General features: G+C 46.0%; 1 protein-coding gene across 1 annotated transcript in view; it reads right to left on the reverse strand.

Moving 5' to 3' along the window:
• Nucleotides 1–1,245: 1,245 nt before the first annotated feature.
• Nucleotides 1,246–16,583, reverse strand: part of LOC144719441 (BICD family-like cargo adapter 1) — a 40,091-nt gene continuing 24,753 nt past the window's right edge. Inside the window, exons 4-10 of the mRNA XM_078595353.1 lie at nt 15,137–15,283; nt 13,038–13,190; nt 9,771–10,103; nt 8,972–9,103; nt 7,753–7,883; nt 6,765–6,885; nt 1,246–4,095 (exon numbers count right to left, since the gene is read on the reverse strand). Of these exons, the coding sequence (XP_078451479.1) occupies nt 3,949–4,095; nt 6,765–6,885; nt 7,753–7,883; nt 8,972–9,103; nt 9,771–10,103; nt 13,038–13,190; nt 15,137–15,283 (1,164 nt within the window). The 3' untranslated portion in view covers nt 1,246–3,948. The remainder of the gene's footprint in view (nt 4,096–6,764; nt 6,886–7,752; nt 7,884–8,971; nt 9,104–9,770; nt 10,104–13,037; nt 13,191–15,136; nt 15,284–16,583) is intronic.

Consider the following 16,583-nt stretch of genomic DNA (forward strand, 5'->3'; position numbering starts at 1 on the left):
CTCCGTATTTTAACCACCGTCATCTTACGTACAATTGTATAATTATATGGAGCCATGTGCCCCGTGGCTATCATGGCAATAAATTGTAACACAATAAACAAGCGGGCGATACGCCTCCTATCTTATATCTGTCACGCCACATACATTTCTTTTTTTGCACATCCCATTAGTCAAACGGCCTTATGGGAGTGACTTTTTCAGCAGCATTAATTCAAATACAATTCAAACTCCAGATCTTTTTTTTACGTTCAAAGTCTCGTCAGGCTTGCTAAAACCAATAATGGCAAATTTCCAGTGTTCATAGGCAAGGACTCTCTGCATTAGATATGGGCCCAAAGTCAATGAATAATTAGCATTTTTTTTACCACAATGACGCTCATCATTACTTTGTGAAATAATTGCAGTCCACCACAATGGACATGATCCATGAGGATATGGTGATAAACATCCCTGAATGGAGCTCTCCTGCTATAACTAGATCCTGTGTTTACATTGTTTGTTGATGTCTTCCAAGTTTGTTTAACGATATGAGATGAAAGTGAGCTTGCCAGGGTCATCATCCATCGACTGATAAACCATAAAAGTTGCAAAGATTAGCACACTGGACTTGCAATCCAGAGGTAGCCGGTTCGATCTCCTGGCGCGGCAACTCAAATAACGGGGATAGTTTCTTAAATCCATGGACCTCTCGTCTACCCAGTAGTAACACATTCCTGCGGAGGGAGCTGGTAGGAGCGTTGGGTTGCTCGGTCAATGGCCTGGGTCAACGGCGGCGTGGTATATTCCGCAAATATGGCCGACTGAGGGCGGGCACAATCCGGTGTGAGTAGGTTAAACGTTGAGTTTTATAAGGGCACCACGGGGTGACCAGCCCCTCCCCACCCAGCCCCACCCCTCCCACCCCCCACGCAGCCCCACCCTCCCCACCTGGGCCCCTCCCCACCCTCCCCTCCCCACCCTCCCCTCCCCACCCCTCCCTGCACGACGGACGGACACAATAATCCCCTGTGGGCTGGTGTAACCAGCAGGTTCCGACCAGTAATAGATACACCAACAGCCAAGTTGGTAGGGTGTATCTTGGTAGGGTAAAGTGTGGGTACTCCTACCTCTTCCAAGATGCGTGGCCAGATTTGAAGAGTCGGCTCCGGATGGGTTCTAAGAGCTCCCTCTAAGCAGAGAGGCGCTTTCACCAGCACTGGTGCAAAACAGAACATAGCAAATGATGTTTGAAGCTTTTGAAAACTGTGCGGGAAATATTTGTAACTTTATTTATGTACACGTGTTATAACAAGCATGTCAAAGTCATCCCAACATTAAACATCTACAAAGACGGCCCGAGTTCTATTACAAAGAGTAGTTCGCCAAGAAATTACATTTAGTATCAGCATTATTAAAAACACCAACAATATTTGCATTCCAGTTAAGCAATTGAACCACCTAATTTCCACGTCGGCATTTGCCTTATGCTTGTTATTTTCCTTGCATGTCAATACTGAACTGCATTGCACTTTTTGATGCCGGATTTTATAGAAGCGGTAGAATGGTTATGAACTCAATAAAAGCATCTTCACACATTCTGCAATCACGTACTCATGATACATATATGCACAAAACGGTTTTTTTGGCGTTACTGTAGTAGCAGCATCTAACATTACGGTCCCTATCAAACGATGATTTAAAATGTGCTTTCTATGGGTAGACAGGACGGTGGGAGGTGTGCTGTCGGACACAAACTCCTGGGACAGCTCAGCACTTACAAAGGCGAGAACTTCCATAGCAGAGGTAATTTTGTCATTTGTAGCACAAACGACTACCACCACCACCGTCACGTTTTCTGCTCAGACGAGTAGCGATTTTAGTAACCAGAATGGAGCTGTGTTAAGAGACACACAAGTTAACAAAAGCCAAGGACTATTTATTGCTCATAACGGACGTGTTATTTTTGTGTCCATAGCTTGACAGCAGGGTAAGAGTGTTCCCATGGAGGGAGAAACCCAGTTAATGTGCAGTGCTCGAGTTTAACACTTTTGTTTCATCAAACACACAAGTATACATTTTATATTATACTGCACATTTATATCACATTCATTTGACAATAACAACTAAAAGTAGACCTTTAATTCTTTACAAAACAGCTTTCTTGTACCATTTCTTAAACTATCAAATGGTTATCAGGATTACTTTCAAATCCAAAACCGACTTGAACATTCCTGCTCCCAGTTTACATTTGGTCACTCGATTTTTCCAGGCACGATACTCATTTTAGACACAACCCACACCATGATATGGTATACGACTACAGAATTGAGCACGAATGATTCTGTGTACTTCCCGAGGTTACGGTTTCAGGACAGGTTTTTTGAATCTTTGGCACGGGTATTGAACCATTACTGGCAGTACAGTGCAGTGAGTTTTCTGTATTAAGATCCAAAATCACATGTTATTTTCTCTCTGAAAGACTAATTATGCAAAATCTTAATGGCGGATAATGCAAACATTTAAAATAAACATAAATAAATATAACATTGTATGCACAATCACACCAAATGAAAAAGGGGGTTTCTTCTCCAGTGACAGGGTAAGTCTAAGATTTGGAATTGCTCATCTGTGAAGCCACACTCGGCCAGTTGGTAGCAGGTGGCCTGAAAACCATTCATCACGTTGAATAATCTCCACCACCAAGGTCCTAATGCACAGATTCATAGCATCACATCTCTGCAACCTCAGGCACGCACACACAACTCGGGAATGGAAAAAAACTAGGCTTGTCATACTTATCACACAGTACCAACCGCACAGGTCATAAACAATCTTGATTTGAAGCTTTCGTGACTGCAGCAATCCATACTATTTGGTTCTTTCGGTAAAGCCACGTAGGTAGAAAAATAATAGATCACGACGTTTCGATCGCAACACACCTGATGACGATTGCTTGTGTTGCGATCGAAACGTCGATCTATTATTTTTCTACCTACGTGACTTTACGGAAAGAACCAAAGAGTATAGGTCATACACATTACAATTTTTGTCAAATTATTGCTCAGCAGCCAGAGATCTTTACATCAAATGTGATATTTTAAAAAATGCACCGTGTGCTATTTTCATGTTGTTTTATTTGACCAAAACCCTTTCCTTAAATGAATAGGTCACTTGTTTCAATTGATCTAGGATGCACGGGGTTAGCCGTTCAGTATTGAACTTCAATGTACACAAACAAATGCACAACGCCACATACTCATTGTATATACATATTATAAACATGACCTTGAAACCTGCAGTGTAAGTAACATAAATATTATATCATCTAAACATGTAATATTGCAAGCACAGAAGAATGTCAGGTGTAGCACAAGACAAATAAATATTGTTGAGCATATCAAAGGTAGGGATTTCGTATTGTTGTTTTTGTTAACAAAATGATCAAATTGTATAGCTTATAACATTGGTTAGCAAAATATTATTATTCATGTACACAGTGTTCCACATTTAAGTGCATACTTCAAAAATAACTCCATAGAGAGCGCCATATTCCATGCCTCCAAGGTGCATGTATGTTGAACTTCTTTCGCACCGTACCTTAGATGAAAGGCAAAGCATTTGCGAACTGGACATCTTCTGGACACCTGTTAAAAAGAGCTTCATAGCTCATCGGATTCTTCCAGTCTAAATTAAAGAGAGAGATTCTGATTTTGGAAACCAGCACTTGCAGGATTTTCAGAGACCTGCATCAGCCACTGCACCCTTATCTTTTTTTATTTTGTTGTTTATGAAATGCGTTTTGAGTCCTGGAATAGTACAAAAATATACATTTCCCATAGTGTGACTTTTTTCGATGCAACGGCATCGTTAGAAGAAGAAAAAACAACACATTGACGAAAACAAACGGTCGTGTTCCAGCAATTGCACTTGAAGCCCTACGCATCACACAGCAGCCCAAAAAGTCTGGGCTCAAATGTTCTTCAGGAAAGAGAGGAAGAAGCCCTTGGTGTCCTGAGGAACACTTCTCGTCCGGAGAGATCCAGCAGACACTTGACGAGACTTGTCTTTGCGGTGTTGCTCCTTGAGCTGCTCACCGATGACCATCTGCATGTCATCCTGCAGAGGGCGCAACAACACAGAACAAATCGCGATTATCCCAGTACGGCTACTTCGCCAGCAGATGGCAGTGCAGCAGCAGCATCAGATGGTAGCACCCGCGGCCGTTGCATTGGCACTTACGCTCCCCGTATGCCTTCGCAAAACGCCGCAATGATTAAATTTCGATTTAAAACTTTCGTGACTGCAGGGATTCATCTTCTTGGTTCTTTCGGTAAAGTCACGTAGAAGGGAAATAATAAAAATTAAACATAATAAAATACAATTCTCACGACGTTTCGGCCACAACGCAAGCAGCCGTCCTCAGGCGAAGAACAGGGCTGTCGGAAAGAAACGTCGTGAGAATTGTATTTTATTATGTTTTATTTTTATTACTTTATTATTTCCCTTCTACGTGACTTTACCGAAAGCACCAAGAAGACCGCAATGATTGTCAAATAACCCCAGCAGCATATTGACCGAAGGGCTGTACACATCTAGACGTACAATGTTATGGCTGCAAATGCAATATTAACTTGTCAATAAGACACAACGGTGTCATCTGCCCTTCGAGGACCATTACCACACCTATGGACACGCAGGCCAGTATGGAACGCTGCACGTGCATGACGTCACCTGACTCACGATGTTTGTGACATGAACATGACATGAGCGTGTGGCCACACATGTGGCTGCCATGGGCCCTGCCCAGTGCGAATCTGCACGACGGCTGCACATTTGAATAGAGTACAGTAAAACCTTGGATTGCGAGTAACTTGGTCTGCGAGTGTTTTGCAAGACGAACAATTTTTTAAATAAATATTAATTTGATAAACGAGCGAGGTCTTGCAATACGAGTAGTACGTACTATACGCTTTGTCTGCCGAGCGTCACGTGATCCAAACTGATATACGAGTGCTTTGGATTACAAACACGTTTCCGGAACGAATTATGCTCGCAATCCAAGGTTTTACTGTATTACAGATTTACATTACATGTTGCAACATTCCACCAAAGCATCCGATGAGCTAGAAAGCTCTTTCCCACAGATGTCCTTCAACGGCCAACCAAACCAGGCGTGGTATGGCAACTGCACTATTGGTTGGTCATCTCCAACAGGGCAAGGCTGTTTTTTTTTCAATCGTCTTTGGCCCATGACTTGGAATGTGGCTGATGGTGACGTGACAGGGTATTACAATGGGGTAAAGGTAACAGCTGTACGGAGTCACAAACGATGCCAAACACTGAGCAACGTGTGCGGTGAGGCCAAGGGCAGACCCAGGGAGTGCAATGGAAAGAGCAACGGAAGTTTGGTGTAGCAGTTGCCAGTATTTATTTTTTGTTAACCAATTCAAAATAATTCACAATTATGTAGAGCCATTGCCTATTATAACAGTTCAGTTCAGTTAAGAGGATGACCCCGAATACAATGGATAGATGCCATCATAGATTGGACGATAATCTTTTTTCCCTTCACCAATGTCGTCAAGTAACCAAAATAAGTCGAGTAAACATTGTCTCCATGCGTCTGCGGTGACGACGCCCCCATGCGATAGCGGAGGTTACGAGTTGACTCAACCGACCTATTATAAATACTGTGCCCACGATTGCAAGCAAAATACCATGGAAATGCACATGGGGAATTTCACAAGTACGATGAGACGCCTTGGCGGTTGTTTATGAACGTATTCGAGCATGGGATGTGGAACATCTACCCACTAAAACACCACAACCGATACAATACCTGTGCCCACTCAAGGTGATGGATTATAGGCGGGCGTTAAGAGGCAAAGTGACAAGCAGGAACCCAAAGCTTGTCTAGATTGTCAGCCAGAGAAGCCAGGCTGTGAGTACCCCAAGAGAAGGGAGCTATCTCCACCACCGCCACCAGAGGGAGGGTGACAGCAGATCATTGGGAAGGGTGAGAGGAGACCAGTAATTGTGGGTAAAAAAACACAACCAAAACACCAGATGGAAATGCTGCCTGTAAATTGAGTCTGAATAACTAATTTATTATCCCTCCCTACAATTTGAGGTATGGTTCACTTAATTAGGCAGGGGAAATTACATCGCCTAAGCAAAACAACAACAGCAACAGCAACATAATTCACCGACTGTGGGTGTTAGCCCAAAGTAATTTTCGATAATGGAATGCTTGACAAAAAAAAGTGGTTTTCCGTTCAATTTCAGGGTGCTGCCAATCTCCTGTTTACAGCTGTCGGCCAGTGATAGAAATTCCACATTCCTATGTCAAGCCTTGCCATAGGCAAACCACCGTGGGCTTGCCCACAACATGGCACTCATTCTATTGACTTGAGGGATGCAGGGTTGAGTCCACCCCTGAGGTAGGATTTTAACTCACAACCTTCCCAATGCAAGCCCATACCCCCTACTCGAATTAGATTGCTTAATCATTGCTGGAATATTATAGGAGCATACACGAAATATTATTTCATGCCGACAATTTGCGACGCAAATCAAATTACAAAATGAACAAACTTGCTCCCGCGTTTAAAACAAATTATGCATGCCTGTCGCGTGAAATAAACTTCAGGGATCGCGTTCTTGACATTCAAATGAAAAGCAAGTACCGCAATAACGAGCACGTGTGGTGCAGCTACGTAAATGTACAGGAAGCCCCGTATCCTGTAAGTTCTGTGTGCTGTGAAATGTAATAACGGCATACACACCTGCCAAGCCTCGAGCTGCTGTGACAGGTCAACCTTCTGCTGAATGGCCTCCAGAAGCTGGTTGCTCAATGTCACCATGTCCTCTCGACATCTCTCCAGCTCCACCTCGACCCCCTGTTTCCTGTCATCACACCGAGACAACAGAGACAACCTCATCAGTGACGCAACTTTTTTTAAATCCTTTATATTAAGTTTGCTTGCTTGCTTAGGACAGTGCAAATCTTTCGGTCGTTTTTTAACCCACTTCCCGTGATCCAATCGAGCTGATATTTTGCACACACTCGTTGTGCGTGACAATGAATTTTCGTGAAAAAAATTTCCTGAATTTTACACTGTTTAGGGAAAAAATAATTAAATATTTATTTACCAATTGGTTAATGCTGGCACACAATCATCTGACCCATAGGTGGCAGGCATCTCAAGCCAGAGGACGAGAGGACTCTAGCCGCCCCGATGCCACGTATATAAAGGATTTATAGTGAAAAACTTTGTTTTTACGGGTTAATTTTTCACAAGCATGCCCCACCATGCGAACTGTGATCATCCTTCGCAGCGGTTTTGGATGGCCATTGAACAAAGACGGTCACTGCTTCGCGCGCTTTCAGATGCGCTTCTGTGGCCATCTGGAATGCTCTTCCTTCCGATATTAGGAAGCCACTGGAGATATGCAATTTTAAATCGAGATTGAAAACCAATTTATTTATAACTGCTTTGTGTGTTTTGTTTGTGGTCCTTCCCCGCACCTCTGATGATTAGTACGGTGTGGCACAGTTTGGTGCGAGTTATCAGAGTGCGGTCGTGTCGCTACAGTTCCTTGCGGTGAGTACAATGTCTTTAAAAACAACGGTGCCATGCCTCTGAACAAAATCAATGCTGAACCACTTGCGCGTTCCGAGATTCAGCGGTGAAAGGAACCCCACCCTGCAACTTGCAGTCGTCTCCGAAGGAGAAAGGGTCAAGTGTGGGAAGGGAAAGAGGGAAGACTCACTTTGCAATGGCCTCGTCACGCTCCCTTAAGGCCTTCCTCAACCCGTCGTCCCAGGGCAGCCCCGCCAGCACGGTATGCAGCCCCTTGCACTCCTCCCGAACCTCTCGTAGCTCTTCTGCTTGAGCCTCCAGCTGAAGGAAGATACGAGAGCGTATGGGGGGTCACACAAGGGGTACGCATTGGGATGCCAGCGTAACATTGCGAGTCAACGTTAATGACTTACCCACGCCAATTTGCGGTTAAGTTCATCTGTGTCGGCTGTAAAGCGCCACGGGGGTCTCACGAATCTCTAAGCCGTTGGATAATCGCGGTGGACTTCAGGTTAATCCCCCGCATGGCGAACGCGGTGTACAAAATGCAAGCTACTACTGGATGCCGCGCACACGGAAGGTCGAACTTTGTACATTTTTAGCAGAATGTGTGGATGCAAGAAGTAGGAATTTTGATGAATTGTAGTTCAGATACGCCGGTGAGCAAGTAGGAACACTTAGAGTGAAAGTTAATATTTACGATCATTGCAGGCAAAGCAACAGCAACATAAATATATCTGCTTACCCGCCACGTGACCTACTCAGCCACGTACCCGTGGGTTATTTCAGTAGCAACACATGAACGGCACAATTGCCATATTTGCAGCTATTTTTGAAATTATTCTCATTTGGTTGGTTTTGTGAGGATACAAAGTTGGGAAAGTTATCACCGTTGTGCAATTGATGTATGGGATAATATTATTTTATGGAGCGTGAAGTGTAAAACCAACCATACATTTAACGAGTTACACAATTTCGCTTCCACATTTTTGTTTGGGGTCTTCAGTATCTCACTTTTAAGTTCTACATTGGCTACAATTAGTGGTATTTATAGTAAGATCATTCGTGTTGTTTATCTGCTTCTTCAAATATTTTGTCCTCTGCCTCAGACCGACAGCCTGTACATACCAAATAAATGTAGCCAATGGTTTACAGTGCAGCATCTTGAGATGCAGTTTCATTGAGACGCCGTACGAATACAAATTTTTATGTATCGTACAATTCACTGGACACTTTCTACCTCTGACCACATAACTTGTTTCATCTAAAGCAGAGGCTATCTGGGTCTGGCCAGATTAGGCCTGTTGTTCATGGACTATGCTGTACTCTGATACTTTGTTCATTATGGGCACAATATAAACGCAAGTGTTATAGTAGTATAATTATTCTAATAAGCAATTGGTGGAAACCTCGCTCTGCAGGTGCTCTGCTTTTTCTTTATAGACGCGCAGCTCCTCTCCGTCATGCTCCCTTTCTTGACGGAGAGTGTCCAGCTCTGAGAAGGCACTCCGCAGCTGAACTTGAAGGTTCTGCTCCCGTACCTGCGCAAAGCCACAACAGATCACAAGACACCCTCGGTCAATCAACACGGCCAAAAAAACACAACCAGCCTCGCCACGGCTTGGTGACGATGAAAGCAGGGGTTACGTCAAAGCTCAAGAGCATCTCTCTTGAGGCTCGCTATATAATTATAGTGGGTAAGTGGTTGATAGGAAGACCTAAGCACGCCTCAAGGGAAGACCTTTGGACCAAATGGTGGGATCTGTATTGCAGATCTTGGAGGTTATAGGTCTCTTTATTTTTTGTTATTTTTTCAGAAGCGATCTGGCCACAAATGACAGCTCAACAAAGCGGCTTATCATGTGGACATTTAAAGCAGCCAAATACTCTAAATCGCATGTTTCTAAATGTGGACAGAAAAAACCGGAGGACCTAGAGAAAAATCCACACAGCCACGCAAACTCCAAATATACAGGCATCAGGGTCTGGATCGAACCCACGACCTCCTGTATCCCAGGCGAGGCAGTTAACATCTCGCCACCGTGGCGCCCCCACTGTGCAGCAGCTGGAGGATTCCGGTAGAAGGTCAGAAAGCGTTGGGCGACGAGTGAGGGGTGGCATCCACGGTCTAGACCGCGACGCCATGCGGGCGATTAGGTCGGAGGCAGCGTTCAACGTGCGCTGCCGCCGGTCCCCCCTCTCCCGTACCAGCTGCAGGTCGCTGTCGCACAGGTTGCGGATGAGCGCCTTGAGCTCGTCGAGAGCAGCGTGCAGCCCCTCGGGGGTGGCCTCGCTGCCAGTGCTCTCGGCCACCGAGACGTCCGTCTCCACGCCCGAGTCGACCGCGTCGCTCGCCGGCCATCGCTCGCTCTCCGCCCACGCCGCCACGTCGCTGCCCGTCCAGCGCTCGGGCGCCGCTTGCCCCGCGGCCGCCACCTCGCCGCTCGCTTTCCTCTCCAGCTTGAGCCTCGGGTCGCCCCCCTTGAGCTGCTCGCACAGGAACTGCAGCTGGCCGTAGACGCTCTGGATGTCCTGCTGGAACTGAACGTTGGGGGGGGGGGGGTGGCGGGGGGAAGGAAAAACAATGTCTGGTTTGAGTTGTGTTTCTCAACTCCACTTCCGATTGCAGCTCGTGAGGTTTCTAACAACGTTGGTTGGGGCGTGGAGTGAAACGTCAAACATCGTGCCAGATAGCAGAGTGGTAACAGGCAGAAAAACGCATCGGATAGCTAAGCGGCACAGCCGTGAATAAAGTAAGTGCTTGTATTATCGGGTTTTTTGTTCCTCTTTACAAATCGCAATGCAAACAGTTTTCAATTAAAAAGTATGTGATTCGTGAACACTTTAAGTTACAAGCTTGCACAACGATAACTGTTATTATAACTGTTTTTGTTAAAAGGACTAGTTTGGATATCACTCGTGCCACTGATGCTAGCTGTGGCTCTGAACTGAACCCTGGATGCTAGATTAAAAGTGAAATGCTCGAGCCACTTAGAAATGTATTTTTACATTGATTACACTGGAACTGGTAAATGTATGTTTTGTATCGTGGATGTGTGTCAACCTTTTGAGTTATTTCCAGCACTTCAAAATACAGGGGATACATTTTAACGATTAAGATATCTTTTTAAAAGCATGCAATTCACTGCAATTACAATCGCATCAACATGCAGCAAAAACAACACTTTGCCTCCGAAACAAAAACGCAAACTATCGCGCTAGGAACATTGGCAAAAGAACAAACTCGGGCTTCGTAAAAGAAAATTGAAACACGCCACACACAGTTTACGTTGGTGTGTGCTGGTGAAAGGGATATATAGTGCGATTCGTTTGAACGAACCGGAGAGCACATGCACACGGCACAAAAACAGCGGCACAAGCCGTGCGCGACGGCGTGCGGGCCTACCCCCAGCAGCAGACAGAGCTCGGAGAGTTCGTGCCTCGAGCACAGCCAACGCACGGGCTGCACAACAACCGCGGCCCGCGGCGAAACGCAATCACACGCACAGCGCACGCAACGACAAGCTGAATGCCAAACGCACCGTCCCTCGCCGACAAAAAGGTCTACACGGTGGAGTAGAAGCTCGATATAAGGGTACGTGACTTTACCGAAAGAACCAAAGAGTATGGATCCTTGCAGTCACGAAAACTTCAAAGCTAGAATCAGCACACCACTTCTTAGATTTCCAACAGTAACGGCGTGACTGATGAATCACACGGCTGCGCTTTTACTTTTCGTTTTTTGCTTGAGCGCGGTTTAGCAACACATCCTTGTATTTGACTTGAGTGAGGGAATCAAAGGGCAACTTCTGATACAAGCAACACTGCTGTGGTAGAAGCAAGCTGGCCTTGCTCCCAGGTGGTGTCCTTATATCCAGATCCTACCATCTTTCTGAAAGACGTATTGGATTGCAAGCTTCTGTTGGGGCTAACACAAAGAACTGGACATTCTCTCACTACGTTTGTCCACCCCCCTGGGCTAAACAGGGAGTCGGAACAATTATGGAACATATCTATGTCACCAAACGGCTGGTGCCGGTGGAACTACTTTTTGTTTTTGCGCAGAACTATTACGAAACTCAATTCTCCTAAAATACCACAGCCATGAAAGTTAATAATAGCCCGCGACTGTGGGTGCTTTTCACTGGGTTGTTTCCTAACCTGCAGCAATGAATGAATTGCTGACCGGCTTTCACCAGAGAATTTATGTGGAGCCGATTGACATGACCAACTCCCTCTCACATTCCACGCTCCCACTCCCTGATGAATGCTTTTAAACAAAGCAGTAAAAATCGTTTCCCAAAAAATGCATTTGTTTTTATTTTAATGTATTAGGACACATGAAGAAGGTCGGTACCAATAATGGTCCGCATTATAAAAACAACAGCCTTATATTTGAGCGTAAAAATATATATTTCTTGCTCAAATGAGCATTGAGGCGGTGCTCATTTCATGACTTACCACCCTGAGCCAGTGGTGGAAATTCCACATTACTATGACGGGAAGAATCTCTTCATAGGTCAACTCACTGGTTGACTTTCTGACAAAAATGTTACTCATTTTATTGACATCAAAATGCTTTGAACTCGCAAGCTTCCAATTATGAGCTGCTTGCTCTACCGCTGAGCCAGTGTGGAGTTGTTAAATCCCACTTTCCCCAGCATGTGTTCGAATAAAACTGTCGGTCAATCTAATGCTCACCCCATTTCCATCCATCGTGCAATGGCCTGTTTGTTAGTTACGCAAGATAAAATTGTGAAAATAATTGGAGTAGGTAAATTGTATTTAATTAACGTATTAGGACTAGATTAGTAGTAAACAAATAATGGATCATTTGGAATATATCACTTTAAAAGTATTAATGGGATTGTGCAAAAGTAAAACATATTTAGCAACAAGAAAAAAAATTCATTGTTGATTTAAATTAGTCGTTTTGAAGAGTTGCAAGTACTGTACCTCAATTAAATATATTTTTCCTGGAAAATTGAGACCTCGCAAATTTTCCGGAAAACTAAGGTAACACTTTTAAAAAGTAGAAAGATGAATCATTTTCCATGCCATTTACCTCCCCTTTACAATGAGTCACACAAGGAGTCGTCGCCATGGTGTCAATATTGGCCTCTGCGGAGGAGGTTTGTGAACGACGATGTTACTGGGTTTTTGGAGACAGCCGCTCCACCCTACCCGCCCCCCCTCAATCTCCATCAGCAACAGAAGGCGGAGCAGAGACGCTCACAACAACGTTGCAGCTTCTTCAGTAACTGGATCGAGAGGTTCACTTCCTCCCTCAACTACATCGCGCCGCAAGCCGCCGCCAACAATTTCGTTTCTGAAGAAGCTCCCACAGCAAGCGGAGTGCAAACGCCGGACATTGCCGTGCCCAACAACCGCGGAAACCTACACAGTGGTGGTGTTGACCTGACCCATCCATAGCCCAGCCAGCCAAGCCACCTGATGCGCTCCCCCATGCAGTACCTGTTCCCTCTCCATGCTGTGCTCGATCTCCGAGAGTAGGGACATGTTGTTGACGTCCCCACCCTGGTCCCTCTCGGACACGCTCCCTCTCCTGCGTGCAGGACACCGGGGCGAGTCGCTGATTTCCCGGCGCTCCGCCTGCAGCTGGGACAGCTGGGAGGGGAAGGGGGGACCACGGGGGCAAGCATGAGCGCATCAGTCGCCACCGCGCGTTGCGCGCGAAACACGCGCGAGTGCGCGCCACGCACACGCGAAAAAGACTATCAGCACGCGACCCTATAAGAAGGGCACCGAAAGGATTGCACGGGGAACACCGGCCGAGGCGGCGTTGAGCCACGGGAGTGGGCGCGTGACAATTCGTCGAGTAAAAACGACGCTTACGCCGATGGCGCGTTTACAGAATCGTACGATCAGGTCACTTGCAAATGTATGTACAGTAAAACCTTGGATTGCGAGCATAATTCGTTCCGGAAACGTGTTGGTAATCCAAAGCACTCGTATATCAGCTGCGATCACGTGACGCTCGACAGACAAAGCATATACTCGTACTACTCGTATTGCAAGACCTCGCTCGTTAATCAAATTAATATTAAATAAAAATTTGCTCGTCTTGCAAAACACTTGCGGACCAAGTTACTCGCAATCCAAGTTTTTACTGTATGTAGAACTTCTTTCGCAACCTACATAGCCAACCGCGGTAATCAGAGGGGAGGGGAATGACACGTCTCCTGGTCTCTTTGAGTTCTCAGCTGGTTAACAACTACCGGTAAACCCGACTTTCACCTGATGTGCGTAAGAATCGGTTATTTAGGATTTAACCACTAATCTGCCGTACAGATTAGCACAAAAGCTAACAGAACAAAGGAGACACAACATAGACGCTAGAAGGCAATACAAACTAGGTGACAGAATTGATTCTGGCATCAAATCAAGACCCCCCCGAGATTCATGACAATACATCAAATGGCGATGGGGGAATGGTTACATGCCAACTATGATGTGTCACACAGAGAGTGGAGACGTTGTGTTTATGCAAGTAGAGTGTGGGGTGCACTGTGGCACGGGCATAGCAACTTTCTCGAAGCTTCTGCTAAGCTTCAATAGAGCGGAATATAGTGCAGGGAGATAGTATTATTATCATCAGGTGTTTATTCATTTGTCAATTGTTGATGTCGTTGTTTAATACAATTATTTGTTTAGAGCATTTACCTGTTATATGCAGGGCAAAAACTAAACAATAACATTAATAATCGGTGCGGTGAATGGTGTTCGTATCACTCGGATTAAAGGCAATAGCGTTGAAATGGGAATTGCGCTATTCATACGCTTTACAGACGGGTATAGTCTGCGGGAGTTTGACAGTAGGGGGTGATGTTGCTACGTGGCCTTGCCTAATTAGGTAAATTGCAAACAATCTTCAAATGTGGAAGCGTTGAACCGTGGCACCAGCACGCTTGGCATGCTCACCACGTCACAGGGCATTCAACGTGCATCGTGAAGCAGTCGACGCATGGCACTCTATGGCTATGTCACCTGCGGTAATAACCAGGGCGGCCACAGGCCCTCGACCCACGAACCTCCGTAACAGGTGGCAGACGGGCGTCACGGTGGCGAGATGTTAACTACCTGGCCTGGTATTCAGGAGGATCATGGGTTCGATCCCAACCCTGATGCCTGTATATTTGGAGTTTGCGTGTCTCTCTCCCCGTGGTCACGTGGATTTTTCTCCAGGTCCTCCGGTTTTTCCCTCCACATTTAGAATCAACATCACGCGTTTAGAGTATTTTGCTTGCGATAAATCTCCACGTGATAAGCCACTTCGTTGAGCTATCATTTGTGGCCAGGTCGGGGAGACAGCGTCTCATTCAGACGCTGTCTCCCCGACAGACCTGGTTTTCACCTGAGGACGGCTGCTTGCGTTGTGGCCGAAACGTCGTGAGAATTATTTTATTATGTTTTATTTTTATTATTTTATTATTTCCATTCTACGTGACTTTACCGAAAGAACCAAGAAGAAAAAATACCGTTGAGTTTTAGTTTAGACCCGCTAACCACTCGGTGGGGGGGGGGGGGGGAAGGGGCGCTGGCGGCCGCCTCACCTGCACCTGCGCGCCGTGAGCCTGGCGCTCGAGCATGGCCGAGCGGGCGAGCGCCTCGTCCAGCTCTCCCTGCGTGGCGGCGTTCTCCTCCTGCAGGGCAGACACCCTGCACTCCAGCTCACGTCGCCGCTCCAGAAGCACTCGCAGCTGGACACGGAGTTGGGGTCGGGGGGGGGGGGCGGTGGCGGAGGGGCAGGTGAAACGACGGGGGTGGGGGGGGGGGAATGGTGGACATGGGCCATGCGGAAGGAGAGGTGCGGTGGGGGTGGGGGGTGGACGGTGAGTGAACGAGGAGGAGGTTATTGTGTGGAGGGAGCGATAGAGCAACGGGTGCGACGTCAAGCGGAACTATTCCCATTCGAGGGTCAAGGATTCGCACGGCGTAGAGTTGTGCCAGCACCGAGCAATGTGGCTCACTCAAAGCCATTGTTGATATTCTCAAAGATTCTTTGACAGAGGGAGGGGGGGGGCTGTCATCAATAATGGAAGGCTTACGATCGAATGTCCAAATACCAACCGGGTTTGCAAGATTCTTATTCGAGAGCACAGTGACATGACGATTTGTTCTGCCATTTGACTACTATTCAAGTATTAAATATCTTATTTAATGGCGTATCCTCTTTGCCAGTCGAGCAGACATAATCGAGAACAATTGCGGACCAATTAACGAATCGTGACAGTTTATCCATTCCCAGCGCATTGGGATCTATTGGTGAAATGCACCTTACAAATGTCAATTATTATTATTAAATACAAAACAACAAAGGTCGATAGCTTTTCTTGCGACTAATTCTGGTAAAGGGCTGTTTGTGCACCGATACATTGAATTGGCCATTTGTTGCAAGAAACGTGTACTCTTACAGACTATCTACGTCAACGTGGATAAGTAGGTAACAATGCAGACGAGGTACCGGCCAACAGAAAACTTGGGCCACAGTCTGGGGACAGCGAATTATTTTTGCAAGGTAGGAATCTTGGGCCAAACCCAAAAGTGGGTCACAGCAGCTTTGTCGGCAGCTATGCATCCACGGTTTTGGCTTCAACTTGAAAAACACCGGCACAAGGATGACCTCCGAGCCAAGGCGGAGAATACAGGTTACGATGGAAATTACATGCAATTGATAACAGATGTCACGGTACTTGTGTTTGCGTGTGAAATCACAGCCAAAGCATTGTAGCACATGCAATTTAAAAATATAGAATATTAATGGTATTACGTGGGCTAAAGTTGTAGACCACATATTTGAAAAACGTGCCTTCGTTGAGACGTAAGCGCGCATGCTTATAACACGGGTTTGAGCGGTGCCTGCGATGGGTTTTCAGTCTCGTGATACGCAAGGCCCATCTTGAGCTGTGAGGACAGCTCGAGAGAGCAGGTGTGTGCATCGCAGTGTGTTGGCACGTCGGCACAACAGGCAGCACAGGCGTTGCATCTTGGCAGTGATCT

Source organism: Lampetra planeri, chromosome 6 (genome assembly GCF_965212315.1).
Source record: "Lampetra planeri chromosome 6, kcLamPlan1.2.h2, whole genome shotgun sequence".
NCBI lineage: Eukaryota > Metazoa > Chordata > Hyperoartia > Petromyzontiformes > Petromyzontidae > Lampetra > Lampetra planeri.